A 26,039-nucleotide genomic window follows, 5' to 3' on the forward strand; every position below is an offset into this window, starting at 1 on the left:
AACTTTGTAAAGCAAGTTCTGTAACCCTATCTGTGGATGGTACTGTAACTTGAGCTTCAGTCAAAATTGAAAAACGTGAGGGTGATATTTCATTCATGCTTGACATTCGTCCCGCATGTGCAACATATTGTGAAAACATTATTCTTTCACCTCAGAAATGATCAGTTAGTTATCACTAACTGTTGCTGAAAAGCTGTTGAACACATTTGTCTTCTCCTGCATTGACTACTGTAACATTCTATTCGCTGGGGTTTCTAAATCCACATTAAATAAACTCCAGTATGCCCAAAATTTGGCTGCCAAAATCCTGACCAGGTCTGGTGCAAGTGTTCACATTACTCCTATCCTGGAGTCCTTGCACTCGCTTCCTGTCAAGTTTCGTGTCGACTTCAAAATCCTCATGCTCACCTATAAGGCTCTGCATGGTTTGGCACCTCAGTACCTGTCTAAGCTACTATCGTCCTACTCCCCACCTCGCAACCTTCACTCTTCTAACTCTGGACTCCTATCTGTCTCCCAAGCCTGTCTACACTCTATGGGTGACAGGGCCTTCTCCTGCTGCGCCCCAAAGCTCGGGAACTCTCTCCCCAAGGATAGCAGAGACTCGCCTTCTCTAAATTCCTTCAAATCCAGACTAAAAACCCTCTTCTTTAGAAGGGCCTTTATTTAACTGGTTCTGTTCTTTACCGCTCTGCTCCTACCGTATTCAGTGCCCCCATCTACTGTCTCCTGTCATTGTGTATTTTCATTGTGCATATGTTGTGTATTTTTTTTGTTCTTGTTTTTCTGTAAAGCGCTTTGAGAAGCCACCTTTAAAGCCGCAATATATGAAATAAAGTTTATTATTAGTTTTCCAATATCTGTAGAGAGAGGTATCACATTTCTTTCAAATTTAAATGTATTTCTTTTACAGAACAGAATTAGGATCATGCCGGTCTATGTAAATAGGATTTCTTTGAACAATGCCAAAAATCAAATGGCATTATCACTTCACTTAACCATAATTGTGTGTTTCGACTCTACATAAATAATAATGACTCCAAAATATGAAGTAAATCATTTTATGGCACATCATGTAGATGATCATGTTATATGTGAAGAACACCGATCAGGGTATGGGCAATGAGAAATGACAGGCTGAGGAGTGAAACCTGAAGCTCCTAAAACAACTACGATAAAGCACACCTTTCCTATTGGATAAGACAATAGAGAAAATACAATAATTACATATAGTCTGTTTTGTTTTAGGTTAACAGTTTATATGCCCCTCTGGATTTTCTGTTTTCTTTACATTGTTGTTTTTCATAATTAGTCATTAGGACTGTCTCTCAGCTAGCATCAGTCTGATATAAAAATGTTTAAAACTAAATACCTCTGAGAGCCATATACTATAAACAGGATATAGCTCTGTAAAATCATGTGCTGACATTATGGAATTGAAAAAGCCCAATACATGAAAGAAAAATAAGCATCGATTGACACTTCTGGTAAATGGTCTCATCAAGTTGTGTGCTGTATACAGTATGATTGACTGTTTGTCAACATAGGGGCTGCTTACTACAGCTTTTACACTGGCTGAGGGACTATCTCCATAAACTAGTTTGAATTATTGATTCAGTCTTGTGCTGTGAGCTCATATCCTAAATGAGGTAGGTATGTGTCAGAGTAGAATCCATCATGAACTCTTTTACAGATTAATAGAGACTAGTAAAACCAGGAATCCTGTTCCTGGTTCAGGCCATTTAGCAACCCAAGCCCAGCCTTTTTGTTTTAACTGCTCTTGAATCTCTTAATAGTAGGAAGTCACCATCTCCTCTAATCAAAATATATACTGTATATATATATACATGAGACATTGAACTATACAAAACTATACAAATGTTGTTCAATCCAAAAGATATCTAAACAATGTCAGAACATTGTATTTTTAGGAAAAAAAGTTATCCTTATAACACAATGGAAGCATGATCATGATTACTGAATTTACAGAATTGGCCTTGGGATTTTAAATAAAGCCATAATCTGAGTGTATTTAACAAAACATGTCATGATCAATCTGTAAATGGTCTGCATCTTTACTGCCACAATTATCAAGAATGCTATGCCTTTTAACAAAACGGGTCAGTGTCATCATCTTGTAACGAAACAGCGAAATTCCACAAATGAACATCACCACCAGGAAATGGGAGATGTGTAAAATCTGTTACATGGGAAAATTCCTGGGACAACATCTACTGTGCTTACAGAAGAGTGCTGCATGTTTGCGAAACATTCCCAGGGAACTGCTGGCGCCCTGGAATTGCTGTGTGACATGATATTGAAACAACAACAACAACAAGGACTTTTCTAAGATCCTGCCAGCTCCTGCAGTTGAAGCAGGTGAAGTCTGCTGATATAGTGTGTCCTGCCTAGAGACCCTGCCCACAGTCAGTGCTTTGTGAGATGCGTTCACCCCGCTGGGCAGCAAAGGAAGCCCCTTAAGTTGATGGTTGTGTCATTCCACCACTGCAAAAGCTCCGCGTACTGAAAGTACTGAAAGATTATCTGCCCAAGGCTCCCTGAAGACTGATGTGAATATTAACTTTCCACGTCCTAGAATGGCTTCAGTCAGCTCTGACTATGCTGCCAGTGCTTCTCGGGTAACTGTGCTGCTGTAATGAGGTCGTGCCACGAAGACGTGCAGGTAGAACAGGTAGAATCATTACATGTCTCACACCAGCGGTCAGCAGCTTTGTTGTCAGACATTTTGCTTTGAACTGTTTTATAGTAGCTGACTGTTTCTGTTTTGGCTTTCTCTTAAAGATGTATCACGATTCCTTTGTGTAACTTTCACTGTTCCCATTTGAATAAAAACTGATTGCCAGCTCAGGGCACAAACTTCGAAGCTCCTTTCAATTGCAATGTGACAGTTTGTGTTGGGTTTGGCTCGTCAAAAATGAATATTCATTGATCATTGCCCAACTTGTAACATTAATTGGTGTTTTATACAGTGTTTCTACAGTATGTACGGCTTAAATGAATTAGATATTTTGGAATTATTTAAAAAGAGAGATATGAGAGCAGTTTTTAAATACTGGCTGCAAATCATGGTTTTTAAAGGTTTGGAGTTCAGGAGTATGTCTGTATGGTATTAAGTCTAAACAAATACACATACAGAAAAAAAAAACGAAAAATGCCTGCAATCATTCTTGTACTGTCCATTTCAGCAGAAAGTGCACTGCTGTACTAGCAGAACTGGCAGAGCTTGGCTGGAAGTGATCCAGACACCAAGATTTAGTGTTTCAATAGCTACTACCATATCCAGACCTGTACTTTTTTGTATAAGTAGCTCAGGTGGGGATCTGCGTCAACATGCGTAGGCTGCAAAGGAACAAGTAACAGGTTTATTCCCTGCTGAAAAGAGAAGAAAGGTTTCCACAGCTGAAATGTTGTTTCCTTTCTTCTCTTTTCAGCATGGAATAAACCTGTTACTTGTTCCTTTGTACTCTATGTATATACTGTAATTCTAAGCTGAATATCTATTAAATACACATACTTCAGCTTTAATTGATTCCACTGGTTTGTTATTCATATTATTCTGTTTATAGCAATGGTATCAGGAATAGGAAAAGTGAAAATATTCTCCTAGAATTCCACACCAAAATAAAATGAAGTGTGATAAAACATTGCTTTTTATATGCTTTGCTTTGAAATAATTTATTTGTGTGTAAGAGTAGAGCGCAGAGAGTTAAAATACATTTTTAATCTAAATAAATACATGAAATTAGTATTTTAAATGTGGCAAACATGCCTGTACAGTATGTTCTAGAGGCTTCCTCAGATACCTGGGAAAGGATGAGTTTCAAAAGGTGCCATTTGTTTCAAAACGATCAAGTAAATTTTGTTGAGTAATGTACAAATTAGGTAACCATTCACATGACAATAATTGCTGCTATTGAATATTATGTGACCACCAAATGGCTAATTATAGTGCTCTGTCGTTGTTGCACATACAGTACATTCCTGAAGGCAATTTTTTCATCAAGGTGCCTTTGTGAAGCCTCTTCGGATCTCATTTCATTTGTGTCTGAAGTGGTACAAATATTGAATCCTATACCATAACCCCTAAATGTAAAGAAATGGCCTTAAATGTAAAGCCCTGCTTGCCTCTAAATGCAAAACTTCATGTAAGAATATCAAGAATATCAATAAAAAACATCCCCTACATGGTATAGTAGCTGAACGTTGAGTGTCATTCATCATTTTGAAAGGATCCTTTTTGCTTTCAGGGATAGAAGGTTTGAATTCAAGGAAAAGCAAGATTTAACATTTAGGCATTTAGGAGAAGTGTGAGATTTAGACTGAGCTTTACATACAGTATACTGTAGGGGTGATTTCACATACTGGAGTTAAACATGTGGTTGAAAGGAAGACACGTGGTTAGATTGAAATAAGTGTCTGGTGCTGTCATGTGAAGTGCCTTTATCACTGTGCCAGAGAGCTCCTTTCCAGTCCGGATACACAGCTGGCAACAGCAATGGGTAGGGGAGCTGCAGGCCGGTGAGAACTGCACAGAACCTCAGAGCCAGGAATCAGCCACAGGTCCCTGGCATTGTTTTACTGCACAGGTCTTTCTGCCTTGCCGTGATGAATGGGTGAACGCTGTGCAGGTATACAGCGGATGCATAATCGCTCACTTTTCCTCCTAATGGGATTGACTTATACTTCTTGAATTTCAAAATATATTGTTAATTGCTGTTATTTCAAGATCGAGTGACTACTTTAAGAAATTAAACCCAGATACAGGAGACTGAAGAGATAGATAAAGTTACCATCAAGGGACCTAATCAGGCTAATAAAGTAGGGAAACTCTGGAATCTTATTTGTTGGCCTGTACTGAATTCCACTCAGGTCAGCATGGCTGTTGTATGAAGCACATTCAGGATGAAGGATTTTTCTCTTCCAATTATTCAAATTTATAGGAAGGACATTTGATCTGTGTGCTAGGAAACACAGGTCAGGTTATACGTGGGCCACTCTAGTCAGAAAATACCCTTTAGAATCTCTTCCAGTGTGAAAACCAATAGAAAAATCCTTTAGGGTTTTCGACCTTTTCTAGTAGTGTTATGTGCTGGGTTTTTTTACAGGACTTTATAGACTCTTACAAGAAATCCAACTGGACATTCATATAGTAATTGTAAGAGCTTTGCAAAGAGCACAGTCATATTTCTCACAAATCATTTAAGTAAAGAAAATGAACGGGTCACATTTATTCACACCCCCAATCCTTTTATTCCTTTAAATTAAATTAACAAAAACAAACCTACAGCACCATTCTCCTCTTTGGAAGCGTCCAGAACTATATTTAGGCCTCCAAAGGTTTCCTACCATCTCGTATGAACAAGAGAATTTTTTTTTTTCTCCGTGGCACTAATAAACTTTCACAGTGTCACGAACCGCAGGCAGGCGTGCAAGCGCTCCCGCATTCCCACGAGCTCTAGTCTCCCTAAACGCCAATTAACACCACACACTATTCAAACCCTCATGCTCCTCTTGTACCTCGCTCACTATTCAGGTCTCCTCCCTGAGCTCCGAAACGAGTTTCTAGTCTCACCTTTCATCGATTATTACTTTTTGGCTACCGACTCGGCACTTCCCTCTTGACCACGACTTCGCCTCTCGTTTTGGTACTTCATCGATTTGGAACCCTACTGGCTTTGACTCCTCGCTTTCATGCAAGACCACGACTTCGCCTCTCGTTTGGTACCATGCTGTTTTGGAACTCAATCCCCCTCCCGACCTGACTCCACCGGAGTTTGTCACGCACAGGGTCCTACCTACTGCTGCCTCCTGCCCTGTGACACATAGTTCCCCTGGGGGATAAAAGGAGATACAGTATTACACCGAAGACATTCAGTAGTAGCAACACTATCAGGTTTAAGGTCAGAGAGCTTTTCAAAGACTGCAGGCAAACGATCAGTGACCCCTACAACCTGGGGGATGGCTGTGAAAGAATCCACAAAAAGCTGAATCTACTCTACCGCTGCTACCAGCCATGGGAGAATGGAAAAGCCAGCAAAGAGACGTGAGCAGCAATTTACTATGTTGCCTTCTTTTTATCCTCGTTTACTGTGGACGAGGTAAAGAAAAGGGATGTGGCAGAAGAGACATGCATTTTATGGGACCTAAAATGATATAATCTTGAAACGAGAACCAGCACAGAGTAGCCTGTGAGCAATAAACCCACAATCAAGAAGCAAAGCTGATTTTATGTCAGCTGGTTTTTGCTTGCAATAGGGCAGTGTAGTGTGTAATATAGGCCAGAAAGAAAGAATATACAGTACAGTGGTTTTAGAGACAGAAAATGCAGGACAATTGGCAGGGCCAATACTCCAGAACATCTTGGTCTGCATTTGGGACAGGTCTGGAAGAATTGTGTGTTAAGGGAAGTACTGAATGCTTTCCTCTCTAGCCACTGACTACAATGAGATTTAAGACTCAAATTTAAATGCTAATTTCTATTACCTGTGCTTATTCTTGTTGGACATTTCCATTGTCAATTTTCCTTTATATTTGATTCTTGCATTGCATTCATCCTGAAATATAATTAAGCGTCTTCCAGCTATTGTATTTCCAGCCCTTCTTTTTCTGTTCTGTTTTCTGTTTTTTTTTTCTTTGCTTTTGCTTTGTTCTGATCTTGAACAGGAAAAAAAGGCTGCAAAGTATTTGCTGGTTTGAACAGCTGGTGACACTGAATTTAAATAAAATGAAAATTCAGGGACTTGTGCATTGTGTGGTGAAATTCTGAATGATGGCTGAAATTTAATGATGGCAATTAAATTGTGCATTTTGCAGTATCCCAGGATCAGAAATGAAAAAGGTCATCTTGCGCAGATCAAATTATTGTGCTTGTTCCCATGTGTTTCCATCATAGTCCCTGGTAAATAGAAATGAGTTAAGTAGTGGTTAAGCATAATTTATAGGGAAAGAAGCTATCAATGGTGTTTATGGTATTTTCAGCATAGCCATTTTAAAGCATAAATTCCCTGGATAAGTCTATTTTTCCTAAAACCTAGCCTGAGCAGAATTTCATGCCCATTATGCACATGCTCAGTGTATGTAAATTGCCTCCTTAAAATGGGGGATTCAAGTTTCCCATTATCAGAAATCTGTAAACAAACTATTTACTACAGATTTTCCTCTTTTGTGGAAAATGAAGACCATGGTCATATTATTGAGTTAAGTAAAATTGCTTCCAGTGTGGAGTTGCTTTTAGGATTATTCTACACTCGGTAAAGCTAATGAATTTCCATTTTCCAGGTATTGGGATGTAATAATGACTTGTTCACATACTTAGTTCTGATTTTCAATAGATGTTATCTGTGCAAAAGATATAGGAAATATTAATTAAAAGCAGGCTATAAATTTGAAGTATACACATAAGATGTAACATACAACTTTATTCTGTCCACACTAATACATGTACGAACCTTCTGCAAATTGTATCTAGGATTCATATAATATTGTTTTTTCTTTATATCAATACTATAATTGGCATACAAGGAACAATACATTTTAGAAGTTATTTCAACACATTATGCTAATAGCATATCAGGAGGTGGCTATCATTTAAAAGGTTATTGACTGAAATAATGTTTACCTCGGCTAACCCCAGATATCACAGATAGGTCATTGTAATAAATTATAGTGTCAGTTCATCCTCTTTCATCTCTTTAACTTGAGCAGCGTTCTGTAGGGTCCAGACACTACACTACATAGGTTTCAGTCATTGCAGGTTTTCTTGATCGTTACTAATCCTTGTAACATGCGTATTTTTTAAGAATCAACATACTTCTAGCCAGAGTAATACAGTATGTACTGTATTTGTCTGGATGTTGCTATTTGTGTATACAGTATGTGGTATAATTTACCAGATATACTGTAAATGTCATTGCTATTATTATTTAATTAGAATCTTTTTTATCCAAAATTACTTAAGTTGTATTAATCAGAGCAATCCAAATAAATGACTATATTCAAAGGTATGACAGCAGAACCCCCACTGAACCCTCCACCTTCTAGTTATACACCTAGAATGTAGTGTCTACTCTACTGTACAAAGCTGGTTACAAGCTTATCTTTGACTTGCAAAGATAGGTCAGCCATTCCGGACAGAGTGAATTACCTCTCAGAACTGATTATCTTTGGAATTTGTATTTGAAATAAGAGTGAAGACTAGTACAGTATATGAACCGTAAAAGAGAAGCATTGCAATATCCTAAAGTCAGCTATCTTAAGAGGTACAGTGAAAATAACCCTAGACGTTATTTCAGTTCTGCCTCCAAATGTTGTATTTCAAAAGCAGATTTACACCTGTACAATTTAAAGTTTGTATTAGAATAAATAAGGATGTGACAACTGAACTGAGGTGATAGATTTGTGCATATAAGACCTGTTTTCATTAACGTTAGCGTATTAAAAATTGAAAAGTGAATATAATAAACACCTTTAAAGTGTTTGTCCTTTTGCCATGACAGAAGGTTACCCGGCACTCTCAGGCTTGCACACAGTGGATCTACTTATGCACATACAAAACCTAACAGGTTGTATTGGAAAGCTTGGTTCTGCATACTGAGCTTGCCTTCGCTGCAGGATTTTAAGAAAAGTGCTTGGATTGTGAAGGAATCCTGAACTTAATGAGATGGTTAATGTATTAGGTTCTAATGGGCACTAAACCCTCCACTTGTTTCTCATCAATGAGCCATTACGAGCTTTTATCTCCTGTCTTCAGTGCCCAGTGTCATGCACAGTTTTCATTATTTCTGAAATATATCCAGCTGTGAAACAGTGTCACGGACCAACAACACTGTAAATTATCTTTATCAGATCAAAGAAATGCTCACCACTGGCTCTTAATTTTACGCAGTGTTGAACATTGTGAAATTTCTCTTCCGTGTCAGAAGAAGAAATGTACTGAGCCAAATGGTGTAGACTTCCGGTCACTGAAATTGAAGACAGTGGGCACATCACACAGGCAGAATTACAAGAATTGCACAAGGAGCCTCTAAAGTACAGTGGGTTCAGATATATTAAATTCTGCATGAACACAGAAAAAGAGAATTACATTTGCAAATTTTGTAACTGAAAGCAATCGCATGTTATTTCATACTTAACTGACCTAGCTTGACCCCAGGAGCTGCTACTGGTTTCTAAACCGGTTTTTAGCTATATGTTTTGAGTGTTTGGGTATTGAAATCAAGTTATTTGTTTCCTGGTGTGTGAAAATCATCACTTCAATTATTCGGTTCAATTTCGGTCCCTAAAGAGTGGTTAGAAAAACACCATGCATGAACATATCTGAGGCACTGCTTAAAATGTAGTCTGGGTTACTTGATGAAAATGACAAGGGTTCCAGCCTTTGTCTTTGTTAACTGCAGCATTTTATCAGACAAGCCATGGATGACTCTCAGTTTGAAATGCACAAAAAAGAAATTCCAAACAATGCTCTCTGAATTCATCAGATAATGTGTCCAACTCACACGCAGGAGAGAGCAAAGAAAGATATACCAGTGTAAGTCATTTCATTAATGCTCCGATTCACAGTTTCCCATACTGTAAATCCATATGTATTGTATGTATAGTAGGTACTGTAGGAATGTCACATCGAGTTGAATCAGTATTCATTTTAAGGGTAGAACATTGCTTGAGGGCATATATTACCATGATTTAATATCATCTCACATTACAAAGGCCTTCGGGGAACTGCAACGGCATGATTTGCTTTATAATTTAACTATATTTTTCATAATGCCAGAATGCTACACTTTCAAAACCACAAATCATTACCTTTCTTCACCCTTTTGAAACCAAGAATGAGTGCAGCATTTTTAATGGCAGCATGTAAGTTATTTGTGTTCTTAAAGGGAAAGCAGCCTGACTCCCACCTTATATGGTAAGATAGTAATAGTCTCATTGCCATTTCACAGTAAGAAAGCTGAAAGATGCCGACATGATGTATGATTGCAAGGAACATTTATAGACAAACTTTCATCACATCGGATGAAATAGTTTTAGTTTAGTTTTGAGCTACTCAGCCATGAGCGATCTGAGGAGTCATTTCATTTCTTCAGATCTACCTATCTACCTGTAGCATCGTTATGTCAATGTTTTGGAGCATAATGCTCAGTACTATTGGCCATGCCTGAGTGCTACAGTAATAGCAGTCATTTAGTTGTCATTGCCAGATGAGATCTCTCCAACAATTGCTTTGCTTACTGTGTGGCCTTGAATTGGGAAGGCAGGCTTTTATAACAGTACACACATGAAGAAAGAAAGCATCCCAAGGAAGAATCAGGGAGTTGTAGGTGTTATGACTCACATGCAAAAAACAAAAGGCACCAGGTTTAGTAAGAGATCATCTCTGCTCATCATGAAATCACTTTTATAATTGCACTGCCTGTGGACGTTAATTGTATCATGTTACTGTTACTGTTACTGTTACTATTACTGTTAGATACTGTTAGATACATGTAGATACAAAGCATAAAAATGAATTTTTTTTATTTTGATATTTTTGAAACGAAGAACCATGCACTACATGTTTGCGAAGGTGAGTAACCCACGTCTTAAGCACAAAGTTAGAGTGAGGAAAAACAAATGTGTAAGAAGACAATGCTTTGTTTAAAGAATTAATGTCAAGAGTAATTTATACAAAATTGCCCCCCCGGGGATGAATAAAGAATTCTGAAGTGAATTGGAATGGAAAACAAAGAATAATGTTGTTTCTGTGGAGGTGATGTTATTTTTATACTTATCTGAAACTGCTGAGAAGAGGGGTCCATGCTCTTGACTTTGACACCATTTGATTTTGATTGGTTGTGGGTGTTTTCTCCAGTGCTTGTTGTTTTCTTGTTTGTACATTAATAAGAATATGAGAATAGTTCCACACAAGAGGATGCCATTGGCTCGGATTGGTCCAAGGACCTCATGCAGCTGTTTCTTGGAAGAAGCCCGGGTATCTGCTCCGGCAGCATGGCTGAGTAGCTTGTTCCATGCAGCCCTTTTGTGTAAGAGACGAGTACCTTATGTCCTTGGTTTGAAATGCACTTCAACATAGTTTCCACTTGTGCTCCCTGATTTGTGTTTCATCATTCATGGTGAACCTCTGGGTTGACTTGGGCGCTGCTTTTAAAAATGTTGAACACGGGTGTCAAAGCCCCTCAGAGTCTCCTCTGTACAGGACTAAAAAGGTTAAATTTCTTCTGTCTGTCAGTGTAGGACAATCCCTTAAGCCCCTGAATGTATCTGATTTCTCTTTTATGGACTGATATTAATATTCTAAATCAAAAATACATGTTGGTAAACATTTCAAAGGGTAGTGAAGAAAAGAATGGATTTTCTTTGGAATGGGATGAGACTGCTTCAATAGGTGACTGAAGGTCACTGCAGCATTTGCAATACACATACAATAATTGTAAATACAGTATATTACTGTACATATATTACACCAAATAATAATAATTTAGGATCAGGTATTATTCCTTCCCCATGAGCTGTTCTGTTGGCATTTACACTATGCACTACATAGTGGGGTTGGGGGTGGGGGGGGTCATTTGTTTGTCTATGAAACTGTTATTCTTAGAATGAACAGTGATTTTAGTCAACTGCTGAGGCTCAATGCAGGCCTCTGTAATGAAGGCGCAGGGCATAGTGGCACTGACTTACTTTTTCGATTAGGTTGTGGTGGGTTACGAGTTTTGTTCCATTGTATATTAATGTCAAACAAGATCAAATGTGTCCTGGATAGTCATCCTGTCCAATGTATTACTAAAATAAATGCATGACTGTCAATTTTTCACTGAAGGACTTTGATTCCTGCACAACACAATGGAATACATATTTCAGTATATTTCAAGTATTCTAAGAGTGATATGATGATGGGAAGACTATAGATGATTCTCTAAGATAATGCTATTGCTTGTTGTATGGCCCAAAAAAGTATTTGAGAACATGTAGCTGTTTACAGTAAATGCATGGAAAACATTTGTGCTTCTAACATCTACAGTACTTAATTCCCAAACAAAGATCACAACATATTGAAGAAAGCCATTCTGTAAGCTGAAATGTTGATCGGTTTCTTTCTTAACAACGTCATGATCATAGTGTATTTGGAGTAACTGAGTTACTCCTGCTGAAGAAACCTGAAGATATTACTGATACATTCTGATATTTTTGAAAGACGTTTTTAGTGCCATGACATTCTTCAGCTCTGCGAGTGATAAGCTGCCTGCATGATTCATGTCATTTCAATCCTTGTTTGCACTTGCTGTGCATACTGCAGAGTATACCGTATGCCATTTAGAATCTCTGAAGAACGGCAGTTTGTAAGAAAGCAATTATACACTATTTCTAATATCATTTGCCTTGTCAAAGCTTAACTGCTTTAACCTTCAAATGAGATTTGGAGTGAAAAAAAATCTGAATGATTTTTTCTCTTTCTTATTTTCAGGCTGCATGGAAGATACCACGAACTGGCACCTAATTTAGTACCAATGGATTATACCAATGATCCTGATGTTAAACTCCCTTTACAGCTGATAATAAACATGCCTGAATTAAAGGTAAGATTCGCATTCACCAGATTTTATCACATCACCAGTGGGCAACATGGCAACAAGCAACATGGAGTCTGCTGTACTGTGATCCAAGAGCTGCCACGTTAACTAAATCTTTAACCGATGGGACAAGTTTTGTACTTAACATGGCAACAAGCAACATGGAGTCTGCTGTACTGTGATCCAAGAGCTGCCACGTTAACTAAATCTTTAACCGATGGGACAAGTTTTGTACTTTGAACAAAAGTTTCCCAGAAGAGGCATGCATGGAAACTTTTTGTCTTTTAAAACATCTCAGGCAACTGTAATGATGACATGATATAGGTTTCCTATAAATGTCAGTTTCCATTAGCAAAAGCAGACAGAAAGAACAAGGAGCAGATAAATAACTTGATAATCCAGTGAGCTGCAGACAGCAATTAAGATGTTGCTGTCACAAATTGTGAGGATAAAATTGAAAGCTATCTCTCGCAGTGCTCTTGTTAACAGGGCCTGTCATGTTTTCTGGACTATAATCAGTTAGAAAGGGTTCTTTTTATAGTGTGTATTGTAGAAAGATTTCAATTCATTTTCTGTATTTGACATTGAATGGCTCTGGGCTCCGTGATTCAGAGGAGCAAACAACAGAGGTCAGAGGTGCACAAAACTTGAACTCTTAGGGTCTTAAACCACAGAACCTGGTCATACAAAACAGTTTTTTAGATATGTCACATTCCTGAAAAAAATCATTCAGAGGTCTTGACTACCTCTGACTACGGCATGCAAACTGTTAAGGTCTTAGCTGGATTTACATCTATTCTCTCTACACCTATGACCCCAGGCTGTAAAATATGTAAAATGTATATTTAGCTTCATGCCAAATTTTTGTAAACGTGCTGAGGTAAAGGCAGTGAGGATTCACATGATGGCACATCACGTCCATTAGCAATTTAATAACCCTGCCAGTGAAAAAACATTCAGCTTGCTGCTGAGTCAGTCTCCTGAGTGTGTGTGCGTTTGAGAGAGTGTGATTAGGCTCAATCTGTCACAGCAGGAAGTAAGGAAGCAAGTAGCAAAATATAATGAGCCTGAAACTACTTGGCAGGGGAGTACAAACAACAAAGACTCTCTTTCTTCAGGGGGAAACTGGGAGGCTTAAGAAATTGTAAATGGTAATTTATGTCTTTTTATGTTTTTCCTGTGTTTGTTTGAGGTTTGTATTTTTTTCAGAATTCTCAATTAAGTGCAACATTTCTGCCTAACGTGTTACCATAAGTAGCTGTAATTCACCTCACAGATTCGCATCGCATTAGATTCTAGGCTCAGCTGACATCTTGTTTTGTGAAATACTGCCAACCTATGGTTCAACTCTAATGGTATTAATCTATTGAAAGGCAGGGGACACTGTATTTTCTCTAATGGCTTTAAAATAATTTCAGTTTCATTCATATAGGGGAAAAGACCTGATTTTAGAAGCAAAGAGGAAGACATGGTTAGGATCTCTTTTCTATTAGATCCTTTAATGGGCTCTTGGTGGAGCCTGGAAATGTTAATGATAACTCTGCCTCTTCAGAGACATTTGATAATGAAATAAAGTAGAAAATTGAACTTTATTTCTGAGCCATCTCCCGCATAAAACATTCTATGCAATTACAAAATTAATAAAACTTTCCATGCATGTATGGACCCAACCTGATCATTTTTAATGGGATTCAGACGTTAAATAAAACACAGTAATAGGCCCTGATTATCAGATTTAATTATTTGTACAGCAAATTCCTATTCCATTGTGATTTTTATTACCTTCCTCAGCCATTACTTGGAGACTTGGTGGTTAAATCTCAGTGACTCAGTCTGTCTAGTTCCAGGCCTGAAGAATTGCTTTGCAGACACATTTTTCAAGAGTCTTGACTGTCTATACAGGATTTTAGACAGACAGCTCTGATCAATGACCTACATTCTGTAATTATTGTGCTGCAGAAACAATAGATAACAGCAGTAAATGGATCAAAAACATTTTTTAATACTGGGGTACTTTAAAAGCACACTATATATTTTTTTAATTTGAGAATTGTCACTTTCTTTCCTCCCCTTATATATCTTAATATTTTAGGATATCCAACTGTTATTTACCCCCATTTTACTGTACTTGTCACGTAGGAGGGAAGAAATGATTCTTGCTGAAACGTACTTGTTTATGTTAGGTGAAGGACTGACAAAGCTCTCAACAGTACACCACAAACCTGAGGAAGCGTCATTCACAGCTTGGAGTGCTACTGCAGAGAGACCCACGAGCTCCCCAGTTAACTACATTGTCAGCCTAAGGGCACATTTGGGACTTTGAATAGTGGACTTCACTCTGTTGGAGGTTGCCTTTTAACTACCGTGTTTCTTAAATCACTTAAAATCTCCAACATTGGTTTCCCGTGATTCTTGAGTAATTTAAAAACTGGCAAAATAATTGATGAAATTTTAGCAAGGAAAACCAGCAGGCATGTGGGTCTGCAGGACCAGGACTGGGTACCCCCAGTCTGATTATCTGCTTCCCAGAAGAAAAGACCCACACATTGTTTCTAAAGTCCAGGTACTGTATACCTGTATTTGTAGTTCGTGATCATAGGGTCTCAGACTGCATTAAAAAGCCTTCTGACGACTTTACGACTCTCCAGTGTCTCTCACAATGCCCACCAACACACACACACAACACAATAATAAATGAACAATTGTGCAATGAGGTAGAAATAAAAAAAAAGTCAAAGGACTTAAAGGACTGTAAAGCAGGATATTAAAAATTCTGCAGTGGAGTCTCTGATGTCCACAGGAACAAGAACATGAATAATTCAAAACTGGGTTTTAGGAATACCAATATAACATTTATAGAAAGCTATATACTGTACGCTTCTTTTAGAGCATAACTTGAATACAGCATTTCACTGTCACCTATTCTGTACATATTGCAGGAATATTATGTTTTAATAGGACCTGTTCTTTGCTGTTTATTTTAATTGCAGTGAAGAAATTAGAGATTACATTTCTAACTACTCAACGTTAATGCTCCTTGAAAATGATTCACTCCCAGCCCCAGGTTTTGTAGTGCAGTCATTTGTAATGCATGTACAACATGGTGGGGATATTTGTTGAGGGCAGAGATGTTGGATATGTTCCCTTAAGGAAATTATTTTTTTAGTACAGAAGCATTTGCATTATTCATGACAGTGAACTGCAATGACTGCAATTACTTCATAAATCAGGAAGAGGTAATAAGGTGAGAATTCATTAGTCTAGTCATGTCCAGATAACTGGGAATCCATCCCATGTAATGTTCAAATTAAAACTACATGCATCAAATTCTGATGCACTGTCTTGTTCCTTTGGCAAAACTCTCCCTCATTTTATTTCATAGGATACTACATTGCCGAATGTAAAGGATTAAACAGTGACGGTGTTGTCCCGAGAAATAAAAACTTCTAGGGCTTGGTTTTTGTTTTCTTATTTGTTTCTTTAGGATATACAGTAGTGCACCCCTCTGAAAAAATCAGTTATTCACCATTTAAATTCAAAATAATGCAATAGCCTTGAACAGTGACAGATGAGGCGCAGACAGCAAGCAGAATTCAAATGCCATTAGAAGCTTCATAGACATTAATCACAGCTGCACCTACACAGATGCCCATGTTAATGAGCTTAATGTAAGATGTTGTTATTCCAAACACTAGTGACCCTGGCAGTAAAAGTCAATGCCTGCTTACCTGCCTGATGTAAAACTGACCAAAGTGCTTACAGTATACTGTACATGTGTATGACTGTGCATGCTTGTGTACAAAGGGGCCCGATGTCCTCAGAAGAGACTCCTTGAATGCTTTGTTGTTTCAGAATGACCTTCAAATTTCAAATTGCACATCTTTGTGCAGTATGAACATCAATGTAAAATAGGGCATTAAACTGTTTTTTTATAAATGACACCAGTGAAGAAGATTAGTCAATGTGGATATTTGAGGAAGGACTAATTTTCATTCTGCCTGGGTCTGAACACTGTTAAAAAAGAGCTTACTTTAGGATCAGACTTAATTAGCCATTATCTTGTTGTACATATTAATTCAGTAACTTTTAGCTTGAGGGTACTGTTTTACTTGTCCACCCCATAATATACATCATCCCATGTGTCAGGTGAACAGAGCACTTTTGGCATAAAATTCTTTGGCCTAGCTTGAGACAAAAGAATGGCACGTGAATTTCTAAATTTAGAGAAGAGGACAATGTGCTTGGCTACTTCATCTCACTATTACCTAGTCTTTTCATGAATATGCTCATACCAGTTTTTGGCCAAGGTCATTTTTAAGAAGAAACTTGTGTATTTGATTTTTGGCTATATTTTAAAGAGCTTGCTTTGAAATAAAACCTTAGGTACTTCTGATCCTAGATTAAATCTAATGTTTTTCTTGTTTCTTTTCTTAGCATGTCTTATGAAAATGACAAATCACGTTTATTTTCTTCAGCTGTTGTGTCACATTGGCTATGTGTATTCATTATGAAGTAGGAAAGCGATGACCTAGAAGTCTCTGAAGCAACTAAAAGCAAAATAAAAAATATCTGCGACATCCATCATTGATGTAAACTAAATTTGCTGTATCTAGAAACCTAATTCTTATGATGTGTGGAAGATGTAAATATAAATGTCTAATTTCTCCTGCCTTGATTTCCTCTTGAATCTATGCATGTTTATATCTCCCTAATTTAGTTGCACTTTAAGAATTTATAGAGGTTGATTGCCTTTCCAGATTTGAGATAAGCTCAACGGACTTTTCACAGCTTTTATTATCACTGTTAAACAGTACTGTAACTCAGAATCTGTTGGGGGTGTTTTGTTTAAACCTCTTTCACACCAATGGATGACACCACACATCTTACTCACAGCACCCATGCTAAATAGGTCCTTGATAACTGCTGCAAGGCACAAAGCTTGCAGGCTGTAAAACAAGCTCTCTTTTTTGCTCAGGAGAATCCCTTTAGGAACCGCATTGTGGAGTCATTTTCTGAAGATGGACAGGGGAATCTCTCCTTCAATGATTTTGTGGACATGTTTTCAGTTCTGAGTGAAATGGCTCCGCGGGAACTAAAGGCTATATATGCATTTAAAATATATGGTAAGTCACTTCAATCACTTGATATTGATTGATCAATGCCATGATGATTGCAAGTCACTGTATTCTTATCAATACAAATTTAAAAAGTTTTAAAGAGAGAGAGAAGGTTCTCCAAACTGTATATTTTTGCCAGATAGGCTCTCTCGATTTTATATACCATACAAACAAAATGATTTTTAAGTCTCACTAATACAGCACCATTTGTAAATAGTTCTCAAAACAAACTCTCATTCGAAACTTTGTCATTTCTTAATGACACAACACGTTAATTTTAAACAGCTAGGACATCACTCTATGGACAGACACAAAGAAATTTGGTCAGAAAAAGAATCTTAGACTTTTCCACCTTAAAATATTTGTTTCTAGATTTCAACACAGACAATTTCATCTGTAAGGAGGACTTGGAGAAAACATTGAATAAATTGACAAGAGAGGAGCTCACAGCCGAAGAGGTGAATTTAGTGTGTGACAAAGTGATTGAAGAAGCAGATCTAGATGGGGATGGCAAGCTAGCTTTTGCTGATTTTGAAAATATGATTTCCAGGGCTCCTGACTTCTTGAGGTAAGCACAAACACTTTATTCATATCTAAACTGGTGTGGATGCTAATGTGGATCTAGCTATTCCTGTGTCACTTAGTGCAGCAAACTCATCTATTTAAGACTTAGCTATTCTAAGTAATTGAGTGTCAATTTACAAAGTAAAAGAGTCTTCCCTTCCTTGTTTCTAGCTCTAAGAGAGGCTCTTTTTCTTACAACAATTTTTCTGTTCTAGCAGACCAAAATCACAGTATCTAGTAGTTTTTATCCTTTGCAGTTTATCCTTTTTTTATCCTTTGCTTCCATCCTTTGTTTTGTGTATTCTGTGTAATACACTATTGAAGTTTGAGTTGTTATCTCTAAATAAATCAGAGCTTTTGGGAAAGCTATCTTCTTCTCCAGGCTTATTTCTAGATGTACTGTACTAGTCATCAGATTAATGTGCCATTATGCCAAGACACATTGCAGAATTTAGGCACCTTTCCTTTAATCTTACCGTTTCTACAGTTCTGTTGTTTGATAACCTGGAGTTATTATGTTTTGCCTAGTATTAAGATAAGGTCAAAGCCCCGAATCTTCTTTACGCTTTTAAGCTTTAAGCCAGCAGCCATATTACCCTGCAACTCACCACTGGCAGCCCACTGAAGCTCAGCAGGAGTGAGTCTGGTCAGTACCTGGGTGAGAGACCTCCTGGGAAAAACTAAGGTTGCTGCTGGAAAAGGTGTTAGTGGTGCCAGCAGGGGGCGCTCACCCTGAAGTCTGTGTGGGTCCTAATGCCCCAGTATAGTGACGGGGACACTATACTGTAAAAAGGCGCTGTCCTTCAGATGAGATGTAAAACCGAGGTCCTGACTCTCTGTGGTCATTAAAAATCCCAGGGCTTTTCTCATAAAGAGTAGGGGTGTAACCCCGGCGTCCTGGTGAAATTTCCCATTGGCCATTACCAGTCATGGCCTCCTAATAATCCCCATCTATGAACTGGCTTCATTACTCTGTTCTCCTCCCCACTGAGAGCTGGTGTGTGGTGAGTGGACTGGAGCACTATGGCTGCCGTCCAGGTAGGGGCTGCACATTGGTGGTAGAGGGGAGTGCCCATTACCTGTAAAGCGCTTTGAGAAGAAAAAGCGCTATATAAGTGCTTATAAGGAATGACATCCACATACTGTACCTAGCAGTTACCATATTAAAACCCTCCAGTAACTGTTTATTACCCTTCCAGCCACTCTTTCCAGATAACCAGTGGTCTGATGACCATTCCCTCAGACAAGAGGGATGAAGTCAAACCTTTGTTAAAAACTGCTCGTGCATTTGAATCTTTCACCTGGGTTAGCCTAAAAATCTTAAAAGGTCTTTCACTGGTGTGCTTGTCTATCATAGTACAGAAAAAGTAATACCATACAAATAATAGTTTTCCTACTGTATGGTCAACAGAATGGGTGTGTTGGTGCTGGAATTAATACAGAGCAATAAAAGGAATGTTTCTGAAATGTATTTAATCTTATTGCAAAACTGTAATAATGCAAGCTAAAGTGCTTGATCAAAGACAGTGGACAATACTGTCACATCACATAGTAAGCACAAATACTATGAAAGCTAAAACCACCAGAAAGAACTTAGTGTCAGAAACGTATGTTGCTGTAGAGATTATTTAGACGCACAGTGATCATCTTATAATTATTTATCATTTATCATGAATCTGTCCTTCACCTACAGTACTACATGCATAAAATGAACTTGATCACCTTTTGATTCCTGCTTGACAGAAATGTATTCCACTGGTCACCCATTCACGCTCCAGACCATTCTTAATCAATTGTGTTGCACGGTGAACATCATACAGTAATTGTCTTCATTACACTGATGGATTCTCATTTATAGTCACAGAAGCCTCTTGCAACGTCTGGCACTGTTTACTCATCATTTGCACTCTTAAATGAAGATGCAGCCTGTATCCAGAAGCATTTCTTGGGGATATATTGTTCGATTAACAGAGAGGGAAATGTTTTGAAAAAATAATTCTAATTTAAGATACCTGTTACACAAGTATAAGGAAGGACTGTGAGATCGTTTAATTCTTTATTTCATTTTACATGGAATCCTAGATGCAGATAAGAATGGAATTATTTCAGTGTTTCTGCACACATACACATAAAGATTTACATATTCTATTGACAGACAGATTAGATTGCATCATCACGTTGATGATAAATCTTGTTTTATGACTTCATTTCACACAGAGACCCAGGCCAGTACCTGTGTTAAGATGTAAATGAAATTTCAACATTTTAAATTGGAAAGTGGGAAATTTGTTCCAATAGGTTTCATTCCCAGAGCCAAGACAGGAAATATTGCCTTAGTGTGGTTTCACACGGAGAGTGCTTTGTGACTCTTAATAACATAACGTCAGGGAAGAGCAGATGCAGGCTATCAATAAAACACTTCTTTCAGCCTTCTGTACCTTGGCCATCTGTAACAGGATTACCAAAACACCAACTAAGGCTGTGGTTGAAATTTATTCTCACTGGTTGTTATTCAGACTGAGGCAGCCTGGTAAGATTCTGCCATGTCCCCCCCAAAAAAAGACAAACAAATCAGAATAATAAATAATAAATCAGAATAAAACATCTACAGGAAAGGAGATATATAGGCTTATACCACTGAGCTTATCCATTTACAGGTAAAGCAGATCTCTGAGCCACCTACCAATTCCACTTGCAAACATCTATGCACAGTGCTGCTACAGTATGATGACATATTGGGAATCAGACGAGTTTCAGTTCCATCCAGGCCCTAGTACTTAGACCGTAGCTAGATGTGGAACGTTATCTCATTCCTCAATAAACATGTGTGAGATGCTGCTGCTGCTGTCAGGATGGCTTGCGATATGGATAATCTGGGTATTTATCTGTTTATTTCCAAATGATCCTTGTATTGGCATTTTTGTTTCTTCATTTTGTGCTATGCCCAGCCACACAGTCACCATTCTACCACACTGAATATGCAGAGCGCCTTTTTAACAGATGCCAGTAATTTTACAGCCGGGTTTGACAGAGTGTTTTATGTGCAGATATTCGGAGGGTCCCAGTTTTATAGTGTGAATCGCACAGATGTTCTGCTCTTCTAGAACATTAATTAACATACAACTCAGTACCCTCCCTCGGATAATTCAGACAGTGCTAAAGATTGCTCAGTGGTTTTAAATTCCTCACAACACCCTGAATTATTTTTTATCTTTACTTGCAAAGTGCATCTCAGAGCCCTATACTGAATAAATATGTAAAATACAAATGCATAATAAAAATGAATAATAATAATTACATGGCATGAAAAATGAAAACAAATTTGTTATAGAGTAGGATTTTGATCGAGTAAGTTTTGAAGTGGGATTTAAAAGCACTGAAGGACACTTTCAGTTGCTAACTTCAGGGAAATTACATTTTAGCAACAGTATTTCACTCTAAAATGTTATCATTAGTGGCCTGCTTGTAGTTTAATGGGAGTATTAACACTATGCTCTGGCACTGACCAAGTGATCTGTTCTTCAAGACTGGCTACATTTTTCTTACAGGAAATTGCTTTGTAAATCATTAGGGTGAGGCAGTCTCGTTTCACAATGGCACACAATGGTTTTAAACGGAAAAGCCAAGAAATATATAAAGAAGCCCTGAGGATCAATCTGCCAAGATTTCATAAAGCAGGAAGAAATTGAACAGTCAAGAATGGCAACAGAGTGATTCAGAGACACACTTTTTAAACTTTATTTTAACCAAATCCATACATTTTTGGCCTGTCACATGAACCATCAAATATTCAGAATGGACAACTTTTATGACATCAAATTAATTGCTTAAGATTAGCAGAGAGAAACAAGATTCACATTGTAGTTGTGAGTTTGACTACACAGAACCAGAATATTCTATTTTTGAAACCATATGCTAAGTGAAGGTCACATTGACATAATTTGTTTGCTGACTTATAGACTGAGACAGGGTCTGCATCTATAAGTTTTGTGTTGTGTTTCTGATTCAAAGTCTTGGCTTTCAAATTGCTAAGAAAGCTCTAGATGTTGATTACAGAAGAATATAGCAAACTACTATTGACTGTAGTTCACTCTGTCATAAATGTGATATATGGTACTGTAGGTTTGCAGGCAAAAACTGTCTGCAGTTTATGGAGTGAAGTCATCAGTATTCAGAAGCATTTTAAAAGGTCCTGTTCATTACTTTAATTCTCCCTAATTACATTTTTTTTCTCTGGGTGATTAAATTATGAGATTGGTTTTAATTACTTAAGTTTAATTTTATATTGTGTAAATTAATCTTTAGTCACAGAAGACTAAAGGGGCATATTGTATGTATATAATGTGCATGTAATGGAAACATACATCCTACACGTTATAGAGTATTACACACTATTTTTCTTACTGGTATTTACTGTATACTGTATATAGTCAGCCTTTTCAGTGCTGAATACAGAAGACGTCTAGGGAACCTGATAAAATTATTTTAAATCCTCAGGGGTTTTGACAAAGTCCCCTCAGATGATTTTTCAGAAGGAACAGAGAGGCACTTGTGGATGTGCATTCAGAACGAAGATCACGAAGCACTTCTTTACCTACTGTAGGCTTGCAGGAGTGTGGAACATGTTACCCCCCATGTTTTTGAAGTTAATACCTTGGTTTTGTTTGATGGGCTAGTTGGGCAGAGTTGTTGACAAAGTTAAGCTGTTTTCATAGAAGGGTGTGGTCAAGATTTTCTTTCATTCAGAATCTTTGAATTTCCACATTGTTACTTTCTTGGGAGGCTACTGTATCATCTTTCAATTGACGTTTATGGGTGAATTTGAAATTATTTTACTTTATTTATTGTAATATTTTTGAAGACTTTGTGCAGTGCAGTTGTCTTTCAGTCTTTTAGAATCCTTGGAAGGCTAAGTATTCAAGTATCCCTGTTGACCAAATGAGTTTGATGGAGTCACTATTAAGAACTATCGCCTAAAATTATTCTTACATGCTTATCTGCTGGTGGGTCATCTGCAAAATGTAACCTGGAAAGGGTAGCTTTAATCTAAACAAGTGCATTGTTCTCCTTTAAAGAAATCCAATACTAATCCTTTCTTGCTCTTTTTACTTTCAGCACTTTCCACATACGGATCTGAGAAAAGTCAGGGAAGATGTGCAAAAGGAAAGCCATGATGTCCCTAGGCTGCCTGATCTCAGGTGTTCAGGAGCGCTGTTGACCAGCAGGACAGTGGCAGAGAATACCCCACAAGTTTCGGCTGCCAGTGTGAACTGCGCTGCACTGAGGAACAAGATGTAACGTACAGTGCAGTACCACAGCAGACACCAGTGATCCTATCAATGCTGTCCCCACGATGCCGTGCAGTGCGCATCTACAACATGTCAGGCGATACCGACCTTTACTCTTCCTTGACATTTATCTTAAATGACATGTCCGTAAAAAGACAATAATTTGGCTGGGTTGACAGGATTTTGTGGTGTTGATTTCAAGGAAGCACAGGCCTTTGGGCATTTCAAGTTTTATCAAGAGGGAAAAAAATGCATGCTTTTTTCGCAGAATTGCAAAGCTGTCAACTGTTGTAACTTGAAAGATGCACAGACAGCTTTTGTCTACTAAAATGCAGAGAAAGAAGAAAACAGGAAACACCTGCATATATTGCTGTACCGTTGGAAGACTGCCGGGAGTTGTGAATGACTTCAGTGTCTTTGTAACTGAATGTTAAGCTGTTAGGCTTTCTCCTTTTTTATGTGTGTCTTGCACATTGCAATTATTAAGGTGGCACTTCTGGAATATCTTACATTTTTTTCCAAAGGGGTGACCACTTTTGTCTCAACTGTGGGTAGTGATGAATCAATTTTAAAAAGTCAAATATATGTGGTGTGCACCAAGGAAAATACAAAAAGCACAGCACTGGCACCAAGGACACAATGATAGTTTTTTTTAACAGCTATGCAATCTTTCCCCATAAAATGCATGAATGTAACTGTATTTTGTTTCCCTGCTGCAAATTGCTTTGTCATTTTAATTCCAGCACTGCTGAAGTACTGGAGCATGACGACAATCATATATAACTGTTCTCCAGTTGAAGGAAGGGCTCTCTCATCTAAACTGCATCTACTTTCATGTCCACCACTGAACTTCTTAGTCATTTTTGTTATGCTTTGATACTTTTTGTGTTTTACTGAGATGTTAGCATCAACTGTCCTAATGAACCTTTTTCAGTATTTGATGTAATATAGAATATTTGGCTAAACTTTGAATATATGAATTTTCTTTTGCTTGTTGAGTTAATGAATCTCCTTTCGAAAGCAAATTCTCTTCTCCCACTGCTTCTTTTCTTTATAAACTCAGTGTCCACAAAGCAGCAGCAAACAAAAGGATAAAAGGCAAAGACATTTCAATGGTAAATAACCATCAGTTAAATTTCACTCATTACTTCCCTCTTAAAAAGAAAAAATAATTTATTTGGAAAAAATGTAAACTGCATTCTTCATCTTTACAAATTTAACTAAAAAGAAAGTCTTTGATACTGGTACAACAGCAGCAAGTGGGCCTGTTGCCATATACATGTATTTTTTAGTTCAATTTTATTAATGTTTTTTTTTCTCAGTTGGAGGTACTTGTTAGAACCTCAAAATTAAGCAAAAGTGGTTTTAAGAACTTAAGCTTTTTTTATGGAAGGCTCGATTTTAAAATGCACTTCACTTTTTCAGCCCTTTTCCTTGAGTGTCTAAAAATTCTATTTTGTTCTGTATGTGAACCCATGCAACGGAGCTTTGCTCATGTTACAAATTTGTTTTGGTCTTTCCACTTGCCTTTAATACCATTTGAAACCTCTTATTAAATTGCCAGTCAGCCTAATGCCTGATGAACAATTACTCATTTAAACTCAGATAACATTTTAGAAACAGATACTACTCAAATGGAAGATACTGTAGATGAAACGTCAAATTAAATGTATTAACCTACAGAGCTTTTAGAGTGCTGCACACCTATTACTGTACCTGTAACTACAGTAGGTAATACAACATGCACATATCTGCAAAAACACATTCATGTTTAATGACACTTCCTTATAACCAAATCAAGAAAGAGTGCAGCTGACCTCCAACACTGCTCCATATGACCTTTACATTTAAAGACTTCAAGGTTACACATAAACCCTGAAGAATGGTGTTTACATATATTGGAAGGAGTTTCTGTGTTGCTATCGCACCTGAGAGTAGCATTTTAAGAATCAACACACTAATCTTAAGTGCACCTCAAGTGGTGCAATGCTGACCATTTTCACTAATGGGATTTAATCAAGCCAATAGGAGGGCCAAAGCAATAGGTTTTCAAAGTGATTCTCTGTTTTAAAGTTAAGTTAAAAAAATAATCTGAAGAATACAATTGTGTAATAGTGAAAGGCTGATCACTAAATACAAAGAGTGCCCTCTTTCAACAGGTATGTATTGTGATAAACCCAGTGAACCACATACATTTTAGGGCAAAAGTATGAAAGCAATTGCCTTTGCAACTATGAAAAACAAGAATATTGATCAAAATCAAGAATATTGTGGAAGAAGGGGGACCCAAGGTAAAAAAGAAAATCCAACACTTTTTCATTAAAACACTGTGTGGGTTTGGTGGTTTTTAAATTCAAGCTGAGGTGAAAGGGCTGGACGCTACTGTGAAGGCACTTGAAAGAGAAACACCTGGGACCACTGCACAGCGGACAAGCATTGAGGGTTTGGAGCATTGAGGAGTCACCCCAGGCTGTGTT

The 26,039-nt window shown here is 37.7% G+C and overlaps 1 protein-coding gene across 4 annotated transcripts in view; it reads left to right on the forward strand.

Moving 5' to 3' along the window:
* The window catches only part of cib2 (calcium and integrin binding family member 2), a 40,016-nt gene extending 15,482 nt beyond the window's left edge, over window positions 1–24,534 (forward strand). For 3 of the 4 annotated variants that reach the window (XM_088641628.1, XM_088641629.1, XM_088641631.1), the window contains 4 exons: window positions 12,488–12,599; window positions 17,569–17,716; window positions 18,083–18,278; window positions 23,390–24,534. In XM_088641628.1, coding sequence (XP_088497754.1) covers window positions 12,488–12,599; window positions 17,569–17,716; window positions 18,083–18,278; window positions 23,390–23,411 — 478 coding nt within the window. In that variant the 3' untranslated portion in view covers window positions 23,412–24,534. The remainder of the gene's footprint in view (window positions 1–12,487; window positions 12,600–17,568; window positions 17,717–18,082; window positions 18,279–23,389) is intronic. The other variant, XM_088641630.1, reaches the window with a different exon arrangement.
* The last annotated feature ends 1,505 nt before the right edge of the window (window positions 24,535–26,039 follow it).

Source organism: Lepisosteus platostomus, chromosome 7, assembly GCF_059453375.1.
Source record: "Lepisosteus platostomus isolate fLepPlt1 chromosome 7, fLepPlt1.hap1, whole genome shotgun sequence".
NCBI lineage: Eukaryota > Metazoa > Chordata > Actinopteri > Semionotiformes > Lepisosteidae > Lepisosteus > Lepisosteus platostomus.